The sequence below is a fragment of the Drosophila kikkawai genome, chromosome 3R, assembly GCF_030179895.1.
Source record: "Drosophila kikkawai strain 14028-0561.14 chromosome 3R, DkikHiC1v2, whole genome shotgun sequence".
NCBI lineage: Eukaryota > Metazoa > Arthropoda > Insecta > Diptera > Drosophilidae > Drosophila > Drosophila kikkawai.
This window is the reverse complement of record NC_091731.1, coordinates 21,590,150-21,602,527: the sequence shown is the minus strand read 5'-3', so window position 1 is coordinate 21,602,527 and position 12,378 is coordinate 21,590,150. Positions and strand designations below refer to the sequence as shown.

The 12,378-nt window shown below is 46.0% G+C and overlaps 1 protein-coding gene across 1 annotated transcript; it reads right to left on the bottom strand.

Annotated features, from left to right (window-relative positions):
• Window positions 1–1,502: 1,502 nt before the first annotated feature.
• Window positions 1,503–8,076, bottom strand: asp (abnormal spindle). Its single transcript, XM_017165058.3, has 6 exons — window positions 7,896–8,076; window positions 7,662–7,838; window positions 7,375–7,587; window positions 2,426–7,307; window positions 2,052–2,347; window positions 1,503–1,992 (listed from the first exon to the last, which is right to left on the bottom strand). Exons 1-6 carry the CDS (start codon window positions 7,908–7,910, stop codon window positions 1,714–1,716), a joined length of 5,862 nt encoding a protein of 1,953 aa, XP_017020547.1. The 5' UTR covers window positions 7,911–8,076; the 3' UTR covers window positions 1,503–1,713.
• Between the last annotated feature and the right edge of the window lie 4,302 nt (window positions 8,077–12,378).

Below are 12,378 nucleotides of genomic sequence, written 5' to 3'. Positions count from 1 at the left end.
GATTCACTCCGATATGTTACATAGTTTTTTGTGAATCGTGTCCATAGCATAGGTGGAAATGCAAAAATTAGAAGCTGAGAAAAAGACGTTTAAAGTTTTTGATGCGCCCACGTTAACACTTGTAAACCTTGCGTGCATACTTGATTTGAGGCACTTAGAATTGGAATTCGATAATGAAACTTACACACTATATTCTTTAAATAATAAACTATTTTTTAAACCAAAAAAAAAATTTGCCCAAAAAATGTTGGTTTACATGTATATCCCCCCTTAAGCATTCAGAGCCTCAAAATATTATCATTGGTTCATCAAAACGGTAGTGGGAACCAAAAACCAGTAGTCTAGATGCCCACTAAAGGCAACGCATATCTACAGCGTGACAAAGCCGTCTCCATGGCTCACCTTTGGTCACTTTTGGCACTTTTTTGGCCTCTGTACTTTTAAAATATAAAGACTTTGTTATAAATCATCTCTCCAGAACTTTTTCTGCTTTTTCCACCCTTTAAGCTTATTTGCCTTTGGAATATGTGGCATATCCTTAGCTCTTAGTATCTGAAGGTCCTGTTCCCTTATGCGTCGACGGACTCTGGTTCCACTTACTGTTTTTCACTCATTTTTAAGATCATATGCGGTGTAATTCCACTGATTTGCATCGGAATTAGGCTTCAGAAAAATATTTTTCTTTAATTTCCATAGAGAAATTCTGTCTTCATTGAGAGTTGTTTTGCGCTTAGGGCTTGTTATTTTCAAGTTCTTTATGTCATTATGTTTTTTGAACTTGTAAATCTGATAATCAACAGTTTGACGCAACAAATTGAACTCATTTGCAATTTCTTCTACTTAAATTTCTTCGTTAAACTTTACTACTATTAAAGACTTAATAAACAAATTAATTTCGCATTTTCTACACATAATTTAGATAAATTTTAGTTTTTTTTATTTTTAATAATTTTAATTATTAAATAATAAAGCTTTCTTTGAGTTCACGCGCTCAACTCCCTCAGAAAATGTCCTCAAAAGGTTTGTCAAAATACTTATGCCACGTTAAAATTCGATGTCTGCATGTATTTTAATCAGCAGAAAGTGAACGGTAACAGTGAAATGCATAAAATTTGGCATGCATAGAGCTAAATATATCTTCTAAATTTTGCGAATAATTTTATCACCGTTATATGAAGACTTTGAGCAGGGCTATGCTCAATAGTCATACCTAGGTTTCGTCAAAATAATTGTGCCGAGTAGTGTATATACTGTATACTTGGGGCACTCTCTCTAGGAAGAAGGAGCGACGGACCGGACACGAGTGGCATTCGCTGTGGAGGAGCATGAGTATTGGGTAAACTAACTGCATGCTAATATCGATGTTTAAACAAAGTGATTAATAATTTAACTATATGTAATTGCGACTATGTAATTGTTTTGTGAATACATGATGCATACCTTACCCGAATAAACATAGGCACAGCCAAACTGTGCAAGCAAACTAGCCGCTACCTTGTGATTCTTAATTCTCGCCTTTATTTCGTGATCTTTTCATAAAAACAATAAACTTAGTTTGGCTAGCAGTTACACAGTCCACTTAGTTATATATCCTTTATCGTGATGGTCCTCCTAACTTGACTTATATATCTTCAGTTGATTCCTTAAAACTAAATCGGAGGGTAACAATTTTGCTTAATCTTGAGACAAAACACAACAGGGAAACATTTAAAACTAGAACATGTCCACCTGCAGCTTGCATAGTATGGTGTCGAAGGCAAACACCGAGGAGACGAAGGTGTAGGGGCTGAACCGTATGATGCCAAAGTCCGGCTCCAGGCTGGGCAAAGCGCTCTTGGTGAAAACAGGCGCCTTGTTCGTCTGATAGCGTCCCATGGGTACAACTAGAGGCTTGCGGGCATTCTGCTTCATCTTCTCCTTGCGAACCACCAGCTTCTTTGTTTCGCGAACCATGTAAATGGCCTCCGTGGTGGTCATAAAGTTGTGAATGATCTACAGGGTTTAATTTTTTAATCATTAAAAATATTAGTTTAAAATAACTTCTAGCTTACCCTTCTTTTCTTGGGACAGTGGGCAAACACCCAGATGAGCGTGCACAAAGTATTGAAGATTTCGCTGTCCTTGTCGCACCAGCGCAACAGCATCTGGGCTATGGTCACCAAGCCTCCTTCCTGGAACGTATTCGCAGTGTTATAGCGGGCCAGATTCAGGATAATGCGGCTGCAGCGCTCAATCAGCTGCTTATCCACCTCCGAGCGTATGGCCTGGGCCATGATTCCATAGCAGAAAGTGGACATAAACTCGGAGCAACCCATCAGCAGATGCGGCACTGTGCGGGAGAGTTCATCTGAAGAGGATTAAGGAAAGGTTAAAGAGATTAAGTAGACTTAGATAATCCCAGAAAGGATTAGGGATCCGGACTCACCCAGCCTTTTCAGCACAGCCAAGGCATCTGAGGCTATAAAGCGTCCGCGCAAGAATCTCACCGCCTCCTGCAACCTGCAGCGCACCGAGTTTGTGGTCTTGGCCTCCAGCCTTAGCTGGGCCAGGCGTTTGCGGATGGCCAACAGCTCCTGGTTACGCTGGCGCCTTCGGGTAAGATAGCCACGCCAATAGCGTTGAATCACCTTGGCAGCACGCTTTTGGCGTATCAGTTCCTTCATCTCGGGCGTCATCAAAGCCTGGAAACGTTTGCGGGCCAAAAAGCCTCGGACATGGGCCTGGAAGTCCGGCAGAGACTTGCTTAGCAAAAGGAAATGCTCCCGCTGCTCATGCATTAACCGCTTGCCGCGGAATTTCTGCTGCAAATGGATGGTCACCTGGCGTAGCTGAACAAACTGTTGGCGTTGGCGTTTCATGCTGCAATTGGCACGGAACCGGCGCTGCACTAGGATAGCAGAAGACCTTAATGAATGATATTCCTGGCGAGCCTTCAACATGGCTTGACGGGCACGGAAACGGCTTTGCAAAACCACAGCTGCCTTGCGCTTCATTTCAAAGTCCCTGCGCTGCTGTCGCATCAAAAGAGTGGCTCGGATGAACTGCTGCAGGAGTCGAACCTTGCGTATGGTGTCCAGGAATATCTGCCTCTGAAGACGAGCTTGTACAGTGGCCCGCCACTTGCGCTGGATGGTTAGGGAGCTGGTACGCGCTCGCCGGTAGCCTTCTTTCAGTTTCCGCATGTCCCGCAGACTGCGCCACCAAAGTTGAAGGCGGATCACAGCTTTACGCTGCTTTTGATATTCTCTCATCTGCTTTTTCATCTCCAGCTTGCCGCGATATCTCTGCTGGATTTTGATGAGGGCGTTTCTTTGCTTTTGGTAAAGAGACTGCTGCTTACGCATCTCTAGCTTGGCCCGGTAGCGATTCTGTATATTAATAGCTGCTTTTTTAAGCTGAATGTAGCTGCTCAACTGCTTCTTCATGGCCAGACGAGCTCGGTATCTTCTCTGCAGTATGACAGCTGCCTGGCGTAGCTCTAGAAAACTGTTTCGCTGCTGCTTTCTCAGCAGATGACCCCGCCAGTGCATTTGGATACAGCTTACGGCCGCCTGAGTGCCTCGGTACTTGGCCCGCAGGAATCTCATGGCCTTATGGGCCCGGAATCGTTGCTGTAACTTGATGGTCACCTCACGCAGTTGCAGGTATTGCTGACGTTGCTGTCGCATTTGGAGCAGGGCCCGCCAGCGTTGTTGAATCACCAGAGCTGCTTTCCTTAGTTGCAGATACTCCTGGCGCTGCTTCTGCATTTGGAGCTTGGCTCTGTATTGGTTTTGAATGAATCTGGCGGAAAGTTGAAGCCTTTTGTAGCTATCCCTCTGGCAGCGCATCAGCAAGGTGGCCCGCCAGCGTTGCTGGACATTGATGATGCACTGACGCTCTTTGAGGTAATTACAGCGATCCTTGATCATAGCTTGATGTAAATGAAACCTTCTCTGAATGAGGATTATAGCCTGACGCAGATTTGTATACTTGGCTCTCTCCTCTCGCATTTTCCAGGTGGCCCTCAGATGCTGCTGCACCCAAATGGCACTCTTCCTCATAGTCTGGTATTTATGCGACTCTATTCTCATCTGGATGGTGGCCCTTCTGTAAGCCTGGATCTTGACCACATGGGAGCGTAGGCATAGGTAGTACGCTTTCTGCTGCCGCATCAGTAGCTTGGCTCGCCAGCGCTGCTGCATGTTGACCACCGATTTGCGGAGTCGCAGGAACTCTGTTCGCTGCTTCTCCATGCTCCACTTGGCCCTTATCCTCTGCTGAACCAAGACAATGACCTCCCTCTGGCGTAGGTATTCCTGCCGCTGAAGTTTACCCAACTTAAAGCTGCGCCACTGCATCTGAATAAAACTGGCAGCTGCCTGTTGCTTCTGGGAACGCTGTAGACGCGCTGTGGCCGCAGCTGCCAGTAGCTTCTCGGCAAAAAGACGACGCCGCCAGATATGCTGCAGAAAGATTGCGGCTTGCCGGTGCTCCAAGAACCTTTGACGGCACTGCCTGCCCAGCTGCTGGGCACGCCACCAGCGCTGGATAGAGACGATGCTGTGGTAGGTATGGTAAAGCTGCTTCTGGGCCAGAAAGCGACGCGTGTACTTCTGAAGGACAATGGTTGCCTGAATGCGCTCCTCCTTGAATAACTTGGCATATTTACGCATCTGGTGGCCGCGGAAAACAGCCTGGATTTTAGTGGCCGCCCGGTGTCGGCGCATCAGTTCCTTGTGGCGTATGCGCCTCTGGATAACCACACTCAGCCAGCGTTGGCGCCACCATTTCTGGAGCACCGCGGCGGCGGCATGGAACTTGGGCGAACGGAACTTGTAGATAATCTGCCAAAGCAGGGAGAGCGTCTTCTCGCGATGCCCGTCCACAATGTCCGGGGCGTTGATGTCGCCGCCTAGCTCGAAATTGGCTTCACCCAGGGCGCCCAGAGCTAGCTTGACGTTGAAGATGCGCTGGAGACGCGAAATGGCGGGCACTCTCAACTGGCGAGTTAGATCATCCCGCAGGAGAATGACCTCCATGACGCGGGTCAACCTCACGCCATCCCTCAAATCCACGGCTAGGTTGTTAAAAGCGTAGTCGAACTCGTCCAGGAAGGTCTGTCGGTGCTGGAGCACATAGCCCAGGCGACGCAGCTCCCGTGTGATGTCCCCGATGTTGGCCAGCAGCTCCGAGGAGAAGCGCAGCAGGATGTCCCGGGTCTCCTTGTGCGGTGACTTTTTCACAAACAGGCAGGGATTGTGCTTGACGATGCGCTTCTGTTTGGCCTGGTCGAGGAAGAGCAGCAGGAAGAGGATCTTCTGCAAAGTGTGCTTCTTGATGGTCTCCGCATACTCCTCGGTGAGGGTGTAGGCCTTGCTGTACCTCTGCTCCTCGAACTTATTCCGGAACAAGCGATTGAGGATAAAGGTGCTGAGGCCCACAATATCCCTGTTGGACTGCATTTGGATCTTCTCTCCGAAGACCACCTCCAGTCCGAGGCGCAGCCAAAGTGGATTGAAGCACAGCAGCAGTTCCAATATAGTGCGCTGCATCACGACATCCAGGTGCAGATTCCGATCGCTGCGGATGCGCAGGGCCTGCTTGTTCACGTACACGGCCACCTTGGAGCAAGGCAGGCGCATTTGCTCGCTGAAGAAGAGATCCACGGCTGCCCGGCGCAGAGTTTCCAGGCGGTATTTGGTGAGATAGTTCATGGACTGCTCTTCCTTGGTGGGCGCCACCACCAGCTCCTTGTTGCGCACCTCGTTGAAAAGCCTGCCCACGTCTATCTTGCTGTCGGAATCCGCATCGAGATCGGCGGGTATGGAAACCAGCGCATTCAGCCACTTCTTGAAGTCCGCTTGATGCCGTTCCACCGCCTGCTCGTCCAGGTACATGGTGGAGGCCAGAAAGGGATCCGCTGTGGTGGTGGCCGCAAAAGGATCTGGGTTGATGTACGTCTGCATGTACAGCTCAGAGTCGTAGAGCTTTACGGGAGCCTGGACGCCGCTAGTCTCCCTAACCTTCCTCGGCGTGGTGGTCTTCTTCATCAGGGCCAAGGTGGTGGCCAGCTTGAACTTCTTGGGCTGTGTGTGTGTCCAGGCATGAGCTCCAGAGCTGCGGGCAGAGGCATTGGCTGGGGCAGCGCTCCTCAGCAGGCTCGTGTCCTCCACTCGCTGCTTCTTGGGCGGAGAGATGAGCATGGTGTCTTGGCGATGCAAAGATTCATTGCTGGGCGAATCGGAGAAGCTCAGCTCGTGGGAGCGACGCTTGTGGGGATTTCCATGCTTCACAGGACTGCCCCTGCGCGACTTGCGTCCCAGTTCGTGAAGATTGAAGCGACTACTCTGGGCCAGGATCTCGTTTTGGTTGAAGAGCACATCCTGCTGGCCCACCAGACTAGCCTCACTGCTGGAGGAGCTGATCAGGCAATTCTCCTTCTCCATCTGAACCTGCTGCTCCTGGTAGTAGCGATTCTGTTCAATGGACCGGATCTTCATCTCGTTGAGATTCGGCATGGAGCCTTGGATGGCAAACTTGGCTTGCGTCGAAACCAGCGACAGATCTTTCATGGACTCGGAATACTTTCGCAGTGGAGAGCCCACTAGCTGGATGTCTCTTTTCAAATCAGGTGCCCTGCCCTTGGTTGGGTTTCTTGGGGGACTGGAGCCGCCCTCCTCCTCGCGAATGCATTCCAGGGCTCTGGTGTGCGTGGCATGGTGAATGGTTGTGGTGGTCTGCAAGATCATCTCCGACCGGGAGCAGTCCAAAGTGTCCACGGAAAGATTTATGGTCTCCGAGTGGCGCACATCGAAGGTCTTGTTTGTGGGCGCCTGATCCTCCAGGTCATCGGGCGTAATGCGTCGGGGTTTCATGTCGCTTGGCATGCTCTTGCCTCCCCTGAGGTCGGGAGTGGGCCATGCAGCCAGGTTGTCCGGCATAATGGTTGCCGGATCCTTGCCGCGGGTCTCGGTGAGCGGTGTGAAGCGCAGATTGTCGATCACGTCGAGCAGATTGCCCGGCGTCATGGGACTCAGGTTCTCCTTGAGGCTGCGCGGCTGTGGGGATATATAGACGGGCTCCTGCTTGTACACATTCTTCTCTGTGAGCGGAGCTGGAGCAGGAGCAGGAGCACGGGTCGGGGGACGGGCAGCAGGACGAGAAGCCACAGACGGCCGCCAGGTGGGCTTCGAAGCAGGAGCTGCCACCGCTGTGGACAGTCGCTTCTTTTGCTGCACCACCGCTGAGGCAATGCTTTTCTTGGCGCCGCCCGTCGGCGACTTCAGCTGCAGGGTTTTGCCCACGGTGGGAAATTTGCGCGGGTTCTTCAGGTAGAAAAATGTAAAACAGGGTGAGTTTCGGGGGGTGGAAAATGCAGGGACAGGGACTCACCTTGACCGGCTGGTTGCTTCTGCTTTTGAGTATGATCATCACCTCCTTGCGGAAATTGCGATTGTCTATCAGCTGCAGCGTCTCCTTGCAGGCCACCTCCAGCTGGGGACTCCAGACCAGCTCCATGACCACTTCGTCGCGGGCGGGCACCTTGTGCGACCGCCACTCGAGGCTCAGGTTGTGCTCCTCGGGAATGGCATTCGTCACCTTGACCTGCAAGCGGAATCATTGATCAAATACCAGTTGCCAGGCAGCGTCGCCGCTGATCCCTATCGCGACACACTAACCTCAATGTCGTCGTCGCTGGGGTTGATGACGCGCACTTGGCGCCGGGCCGTCTTGGTTACGGGCACGTCCTCGAACTGCACAATCGCCTTGGCCGAGAACGGAGCCATGACCACCACGGCGGGCTCGCGTCCCTCGATGCGCTTCTTCTGCTTCAGGCGCGACGGCGTCACTGTGATCTGCAATTGTCCGACATGTTAAAGAACCATCTTGGAGGCCACGGAGGACACTCTAACCTCGAATGCGCTCATCTTGGGCGTCTGGCACAAAAACAGATAATAAACTGACACTTAATTAGCACGGGTACGAGCTTAGCAACTCCCGCGTGCCATTAACACAGCGACTAACTAAACACTTAGCACAATTAACGATTAACACCGACTAAATTAGAGCGACGCTACAAAAATTCAAACTTCAAACTAGGGTTGTTGATAAAATATCAATATATCGATATATTTTCCTGAAAATGATATATTTATATCGTGAAATTTGTTTGCCCAAATATCGAAGTCGCGATATTTTTATTTGATTTTTTTTGATATTTTTTCCTTGGTCACTCTGGATTTCAAAGCAAATGTATGTCCGTCAAATTAGCGTCGGTGAGTTAGCGTCGAAATGGAACGGTGGGAAAATGGAACACTGAGGGATTTTTTATTTTTTATTTATTTCGTTAATAAGGCACTAATTTGAACAAAATAAAGTTTATAAATGCTTAAAAATGAATTTACTAATGATTTTTACTGGGTTTGAGGGGATTTGACCCTTCGGTCTATTAAAAAAAAGCATTCGAAAAATCGTGTTTTCGCAATTTTGTTTATATCTCGGCTCAACGAATTTGTGCAGATATACCCGGTATGCCAGGATAAAGGACATTTATTGTACTTTCACCCTGCAAAGTTTCATTAAAATCTATCCGTAAGTTTTTGAGAAAATTGCGTAACAGTAAACTAACCTCGGGTTTCGCTCCATACAAAATGGCGCAGAAAAAATTGTAACTCCTATAACTCCAGTTAACGAATTTGTGCCAATATGCACGGTATACTGGCTTATTAAGGGAAGTTTAAAGAATATTTGGTAAAAGTTTCATAAGATTCTATCCGTCAGTTTTTGAGAAAATCGCATAGCAGTGGGTGGTGTAGGTGGGCTGATAACAGAGGCGCTAACTTTGAAAATGGAACCAGCTGTGAACCTGCAGAGAACCAGTTGCCGAACCAGACAGCGGAACCATGTTAAAGAAATACTAGATTTAAGAACATTAGCAATTTATGGAACTTAATATTAAATAAATTAACTGCTCAATAAACGATACCGCCATTGTAAGAAATTTGGTAGGTGTTTCATCAAAATTCGTCCAGTCTTTTGGGAGAAATTAGCTATTACCCGAATTTTTAATTATTGTTGTAAATACCTTGGTATTACTATGCACCCCTGGTAACTAACACCATCTAAGTTCGGCGCTAAATTTGAAAAAATAATTTTGCAATGTTCAACGAATTTGTGCCAACATGCACGGTATATCAAACGAAAGGGGGCATTTTTCTCTAATTTCGAATTAAATCTTATTGAATTCTACCCGACAGATTTTGAGAAAATCAGGTGTTTATATTTCTGACCCCGATTAATTAACACTGGCTCATGTCGTCCCTCTCACCACGTGGATGCCCCATACGATATTTTCGACGCTAACTTTTAAAAATATTTTGCAGTCCTCAACGAATTTGTGCCAACATGCACGGTATATCAAACGAAAGGGGACATTTTTCTCTAATTTCGAATTAAGCCTTATTGAATTCTACCCGGCAGATTTTTAGAAAATCAGGTGTTTATATTTCTGACCCCGATTAATTAACACTGGCTCATGTCGTCCCTCTCACCACGTGGATGCCCCATACGATATTTTCGACGCTAACTTTTAAAAATATTTTGCAGTCCTCAACGAATTTGTGCCAACATGCACGGTATATCAAACGAAAGGGGACATTTTTCTCTAATTTCGAATTAAGTCTTATTGAATTCTACCCGGCAGATTTTTAGAAAATCAGGTGTTTCTATTTCCGACCCCAATTAATTAACACTGGCGCATATCGACCTTCTCACCACGTGGCGCGCCCCATACGTTATTTTCGACGCTAACTTTTAAAAATATTTTGCAGTCCTCAACGAATTTGTGCCAACATGCACGGTATATCAAACGAAAGGGGACATTTTTCTCTAATTTCGAATTAAGTCTTATTGAATTCTACCCGGCAGATTTTTAGAAAATCAGGTGTTTCTATTTCCGACCCCAATTAATTAACACTGGCGCATATCGACCTTCTCACCACGTGGCGCGCCCCATACGTTATTTTCGACGCTAACTTTTAAAAATATTTAGCAGTCCTCAACGAATTTGTGCCAACATGCACGGTATATCAAACGAAAGGGGACATTTTTCTCTAATTTCGAATTAAGTCTTATTGAATTCTACCCGGCAGATTTTTAGAAAATCAGGTGTTTATATTTCTGACCCCGATTAATTAACACTGGCTCATGTCGTCCCTCTCACCACGTGGATGCCCCATACGATATTTTCGACGCTAACTTTTAAAAATATTTTGCAGTCCTCAACGAATTTGTGCCAACATGCACGGTATATCAAACGAAAGGGGACATTTTTCTCTAATTTCGAATTAAGTCTTATTGAATTCTACCCGGCAGATTTTTAGAAAATCAGGTGTTTCTATTTCCGACCCCAATTAATTAACACTGGCGCATATCGACCTTCTCACCACGTGGCGCGCCCCATACGTTATTTTCGACGCTAACTTTTAAAAATATTTTGCAGTCCTCAACGAATTTGTGCCAACATGCACGGTATATCAAACGAAAGGGGACATTTTTCTCTAATTTCGAATTAAGTCTTATTGAATTCTACCCGGCAGATTTTTAGAAAATCAGGTGTTTCTATTTCCGACCCCAATTAATTAACACTGGCGCATATCGACCTTCTCACCACGTGGCGCGCCCCATACGTTATTTTCGACGCTAACTTTTAAAAATATTTAGCAGTCCTCAACGAATTTGTGCCAACATGCACGGTATATCAAACGAAAGGGGACATTTTTCTCTAATTTCGAATTAAGTCTTATTGAATTCTACCCGGCAGATTTTTAGAAAATCAGGTGTTTATATTTCTGACCCCGATTAATTAACACTGGCTCATGTCGTCCCTCTCACCACGTGGATGCCCCATACGATATTTTCGACGCTAACTTTTAAAAATATTTTGCAGTCCTCAACGAATTTGTGCCAACATGCACGGTATATCAAACGAAAGGGGACATTTTTCTCTAATTTCGAATTAAGCCTTATTGAATTCTACCCGGCAGATTTTGAGAAAATCAGGTGTTTATATTTCTGACCCCAATTAATTAACACTGGCGCATATCGATAGGAGCGCGTCCCACTCCCTATCGATACGCCTCCCGCCAGAAAATATTTATATTGACAATTTGAACAATTGTATTAATTATGAATGCCCAATAAACGACCTTGTCATTCTAAGCAATTGGGTAGGTGTTTTATCAAATTCCGTTCAGTCTTTTGGGAGAAATTAGCTATTCCTCGAATTTTAATTATTGTTGTAATTACCTAGACGGTATTACTATGCACCCCTGGTAACTAACACCATCTAAGTTCGGCGCTAAATTTGAAAAAATAATTTTGCAATGTTCAACGAATTTGTGCCAACATGCACGGTATATCAAACGAAAGGGGACATTTTTCTCTAATTTCGAATTAAGTCTTATTGAATTCTACCCGGCAGATTTTTAGAAAATCAGGTGTTTCTATTTCCGACCCCAATTAATTAACACTGGCGCATATCGACCTTCTCACCACGTGGCGCGCCCCATACGTTATTTTCGACGCTAACTTTTAAAAATATTTTGCAGTCCTCAACGAATTTGTGCCAACATGCACGGTATATCAAACGAAAGGGGACATTTTTCTCTAATTTCGAATTAAGTCTTATTGAATTCTACCCGGCAGATTTTTAGAAAATCAGGTGTTTCTATTTCCGACCCCAATTAATTAACACTGGCGCATATCGACCTTCTCACCACGTGGCGCGCCCCATACGTTATTTTCGACGCTAACTTTTAAAAATATTTAGCAGTCCTCAACGAATTTGTGCCAACATGCACGGTATATCAAACGAAAGGGGACATTTTTCTCTAATTTCGAATTAAGTCTTATTGAATTCTACCCGGCAGATTTTTAGAAAATCAGGTGTTTATATTTCTGACCCCGATTAATTAACACTGGCTCATGTCGTCCCTCTCACCACGTGGATGCCCCATACGATATTTTCGACGCTAACTTTTAAAAATATTTTGCAGTCCTCAACGAATTTGTGCCAACATGCACGGTATATCAAACGAAAGGGGACATTTTTCTCTAATTTCGAATTAAATCTTATTGAATTCTACCCGGCAGATTTTTAGAAAATCAGGTGTTTATATTTCTGACCCCAATTAATTAACACTGGCTTCATATCGATAGGAGCGCGGCCCACTCCCTATCGATACGCCTCTCGCCAGAAAATATTTATATTGACAATTTGAACAATTGTGTTAATTATGAATGCCCAATAAGCGACCTTGTCATTCTAAGCAATTGGGTAGGTGTTTTATCAAATTCCGTTCAGTCGTTCAGGAGAAAACCCCCTTTTTCTATTAT

Excerpts from the sequence above, each read along its gene's own strand:
- asp (XM_017165058.3), bottom strand. Across the intron at positions 7,588-7,661 it reads CCAGCGACGACGACATTGAG|GTCAAGGTGACGAATGCCAT; the intron begins GTTAGTGTGTCG and ends TTCCGCTTGCAG. Across the intron at positions 1,993-2,051 it reads ACTGTCCCAAGAAAAGAAGG|ATCATTCACAACTTTATGAC; the intron begins GTAAGCTAGAAG and ends TAAACCCTGTAG.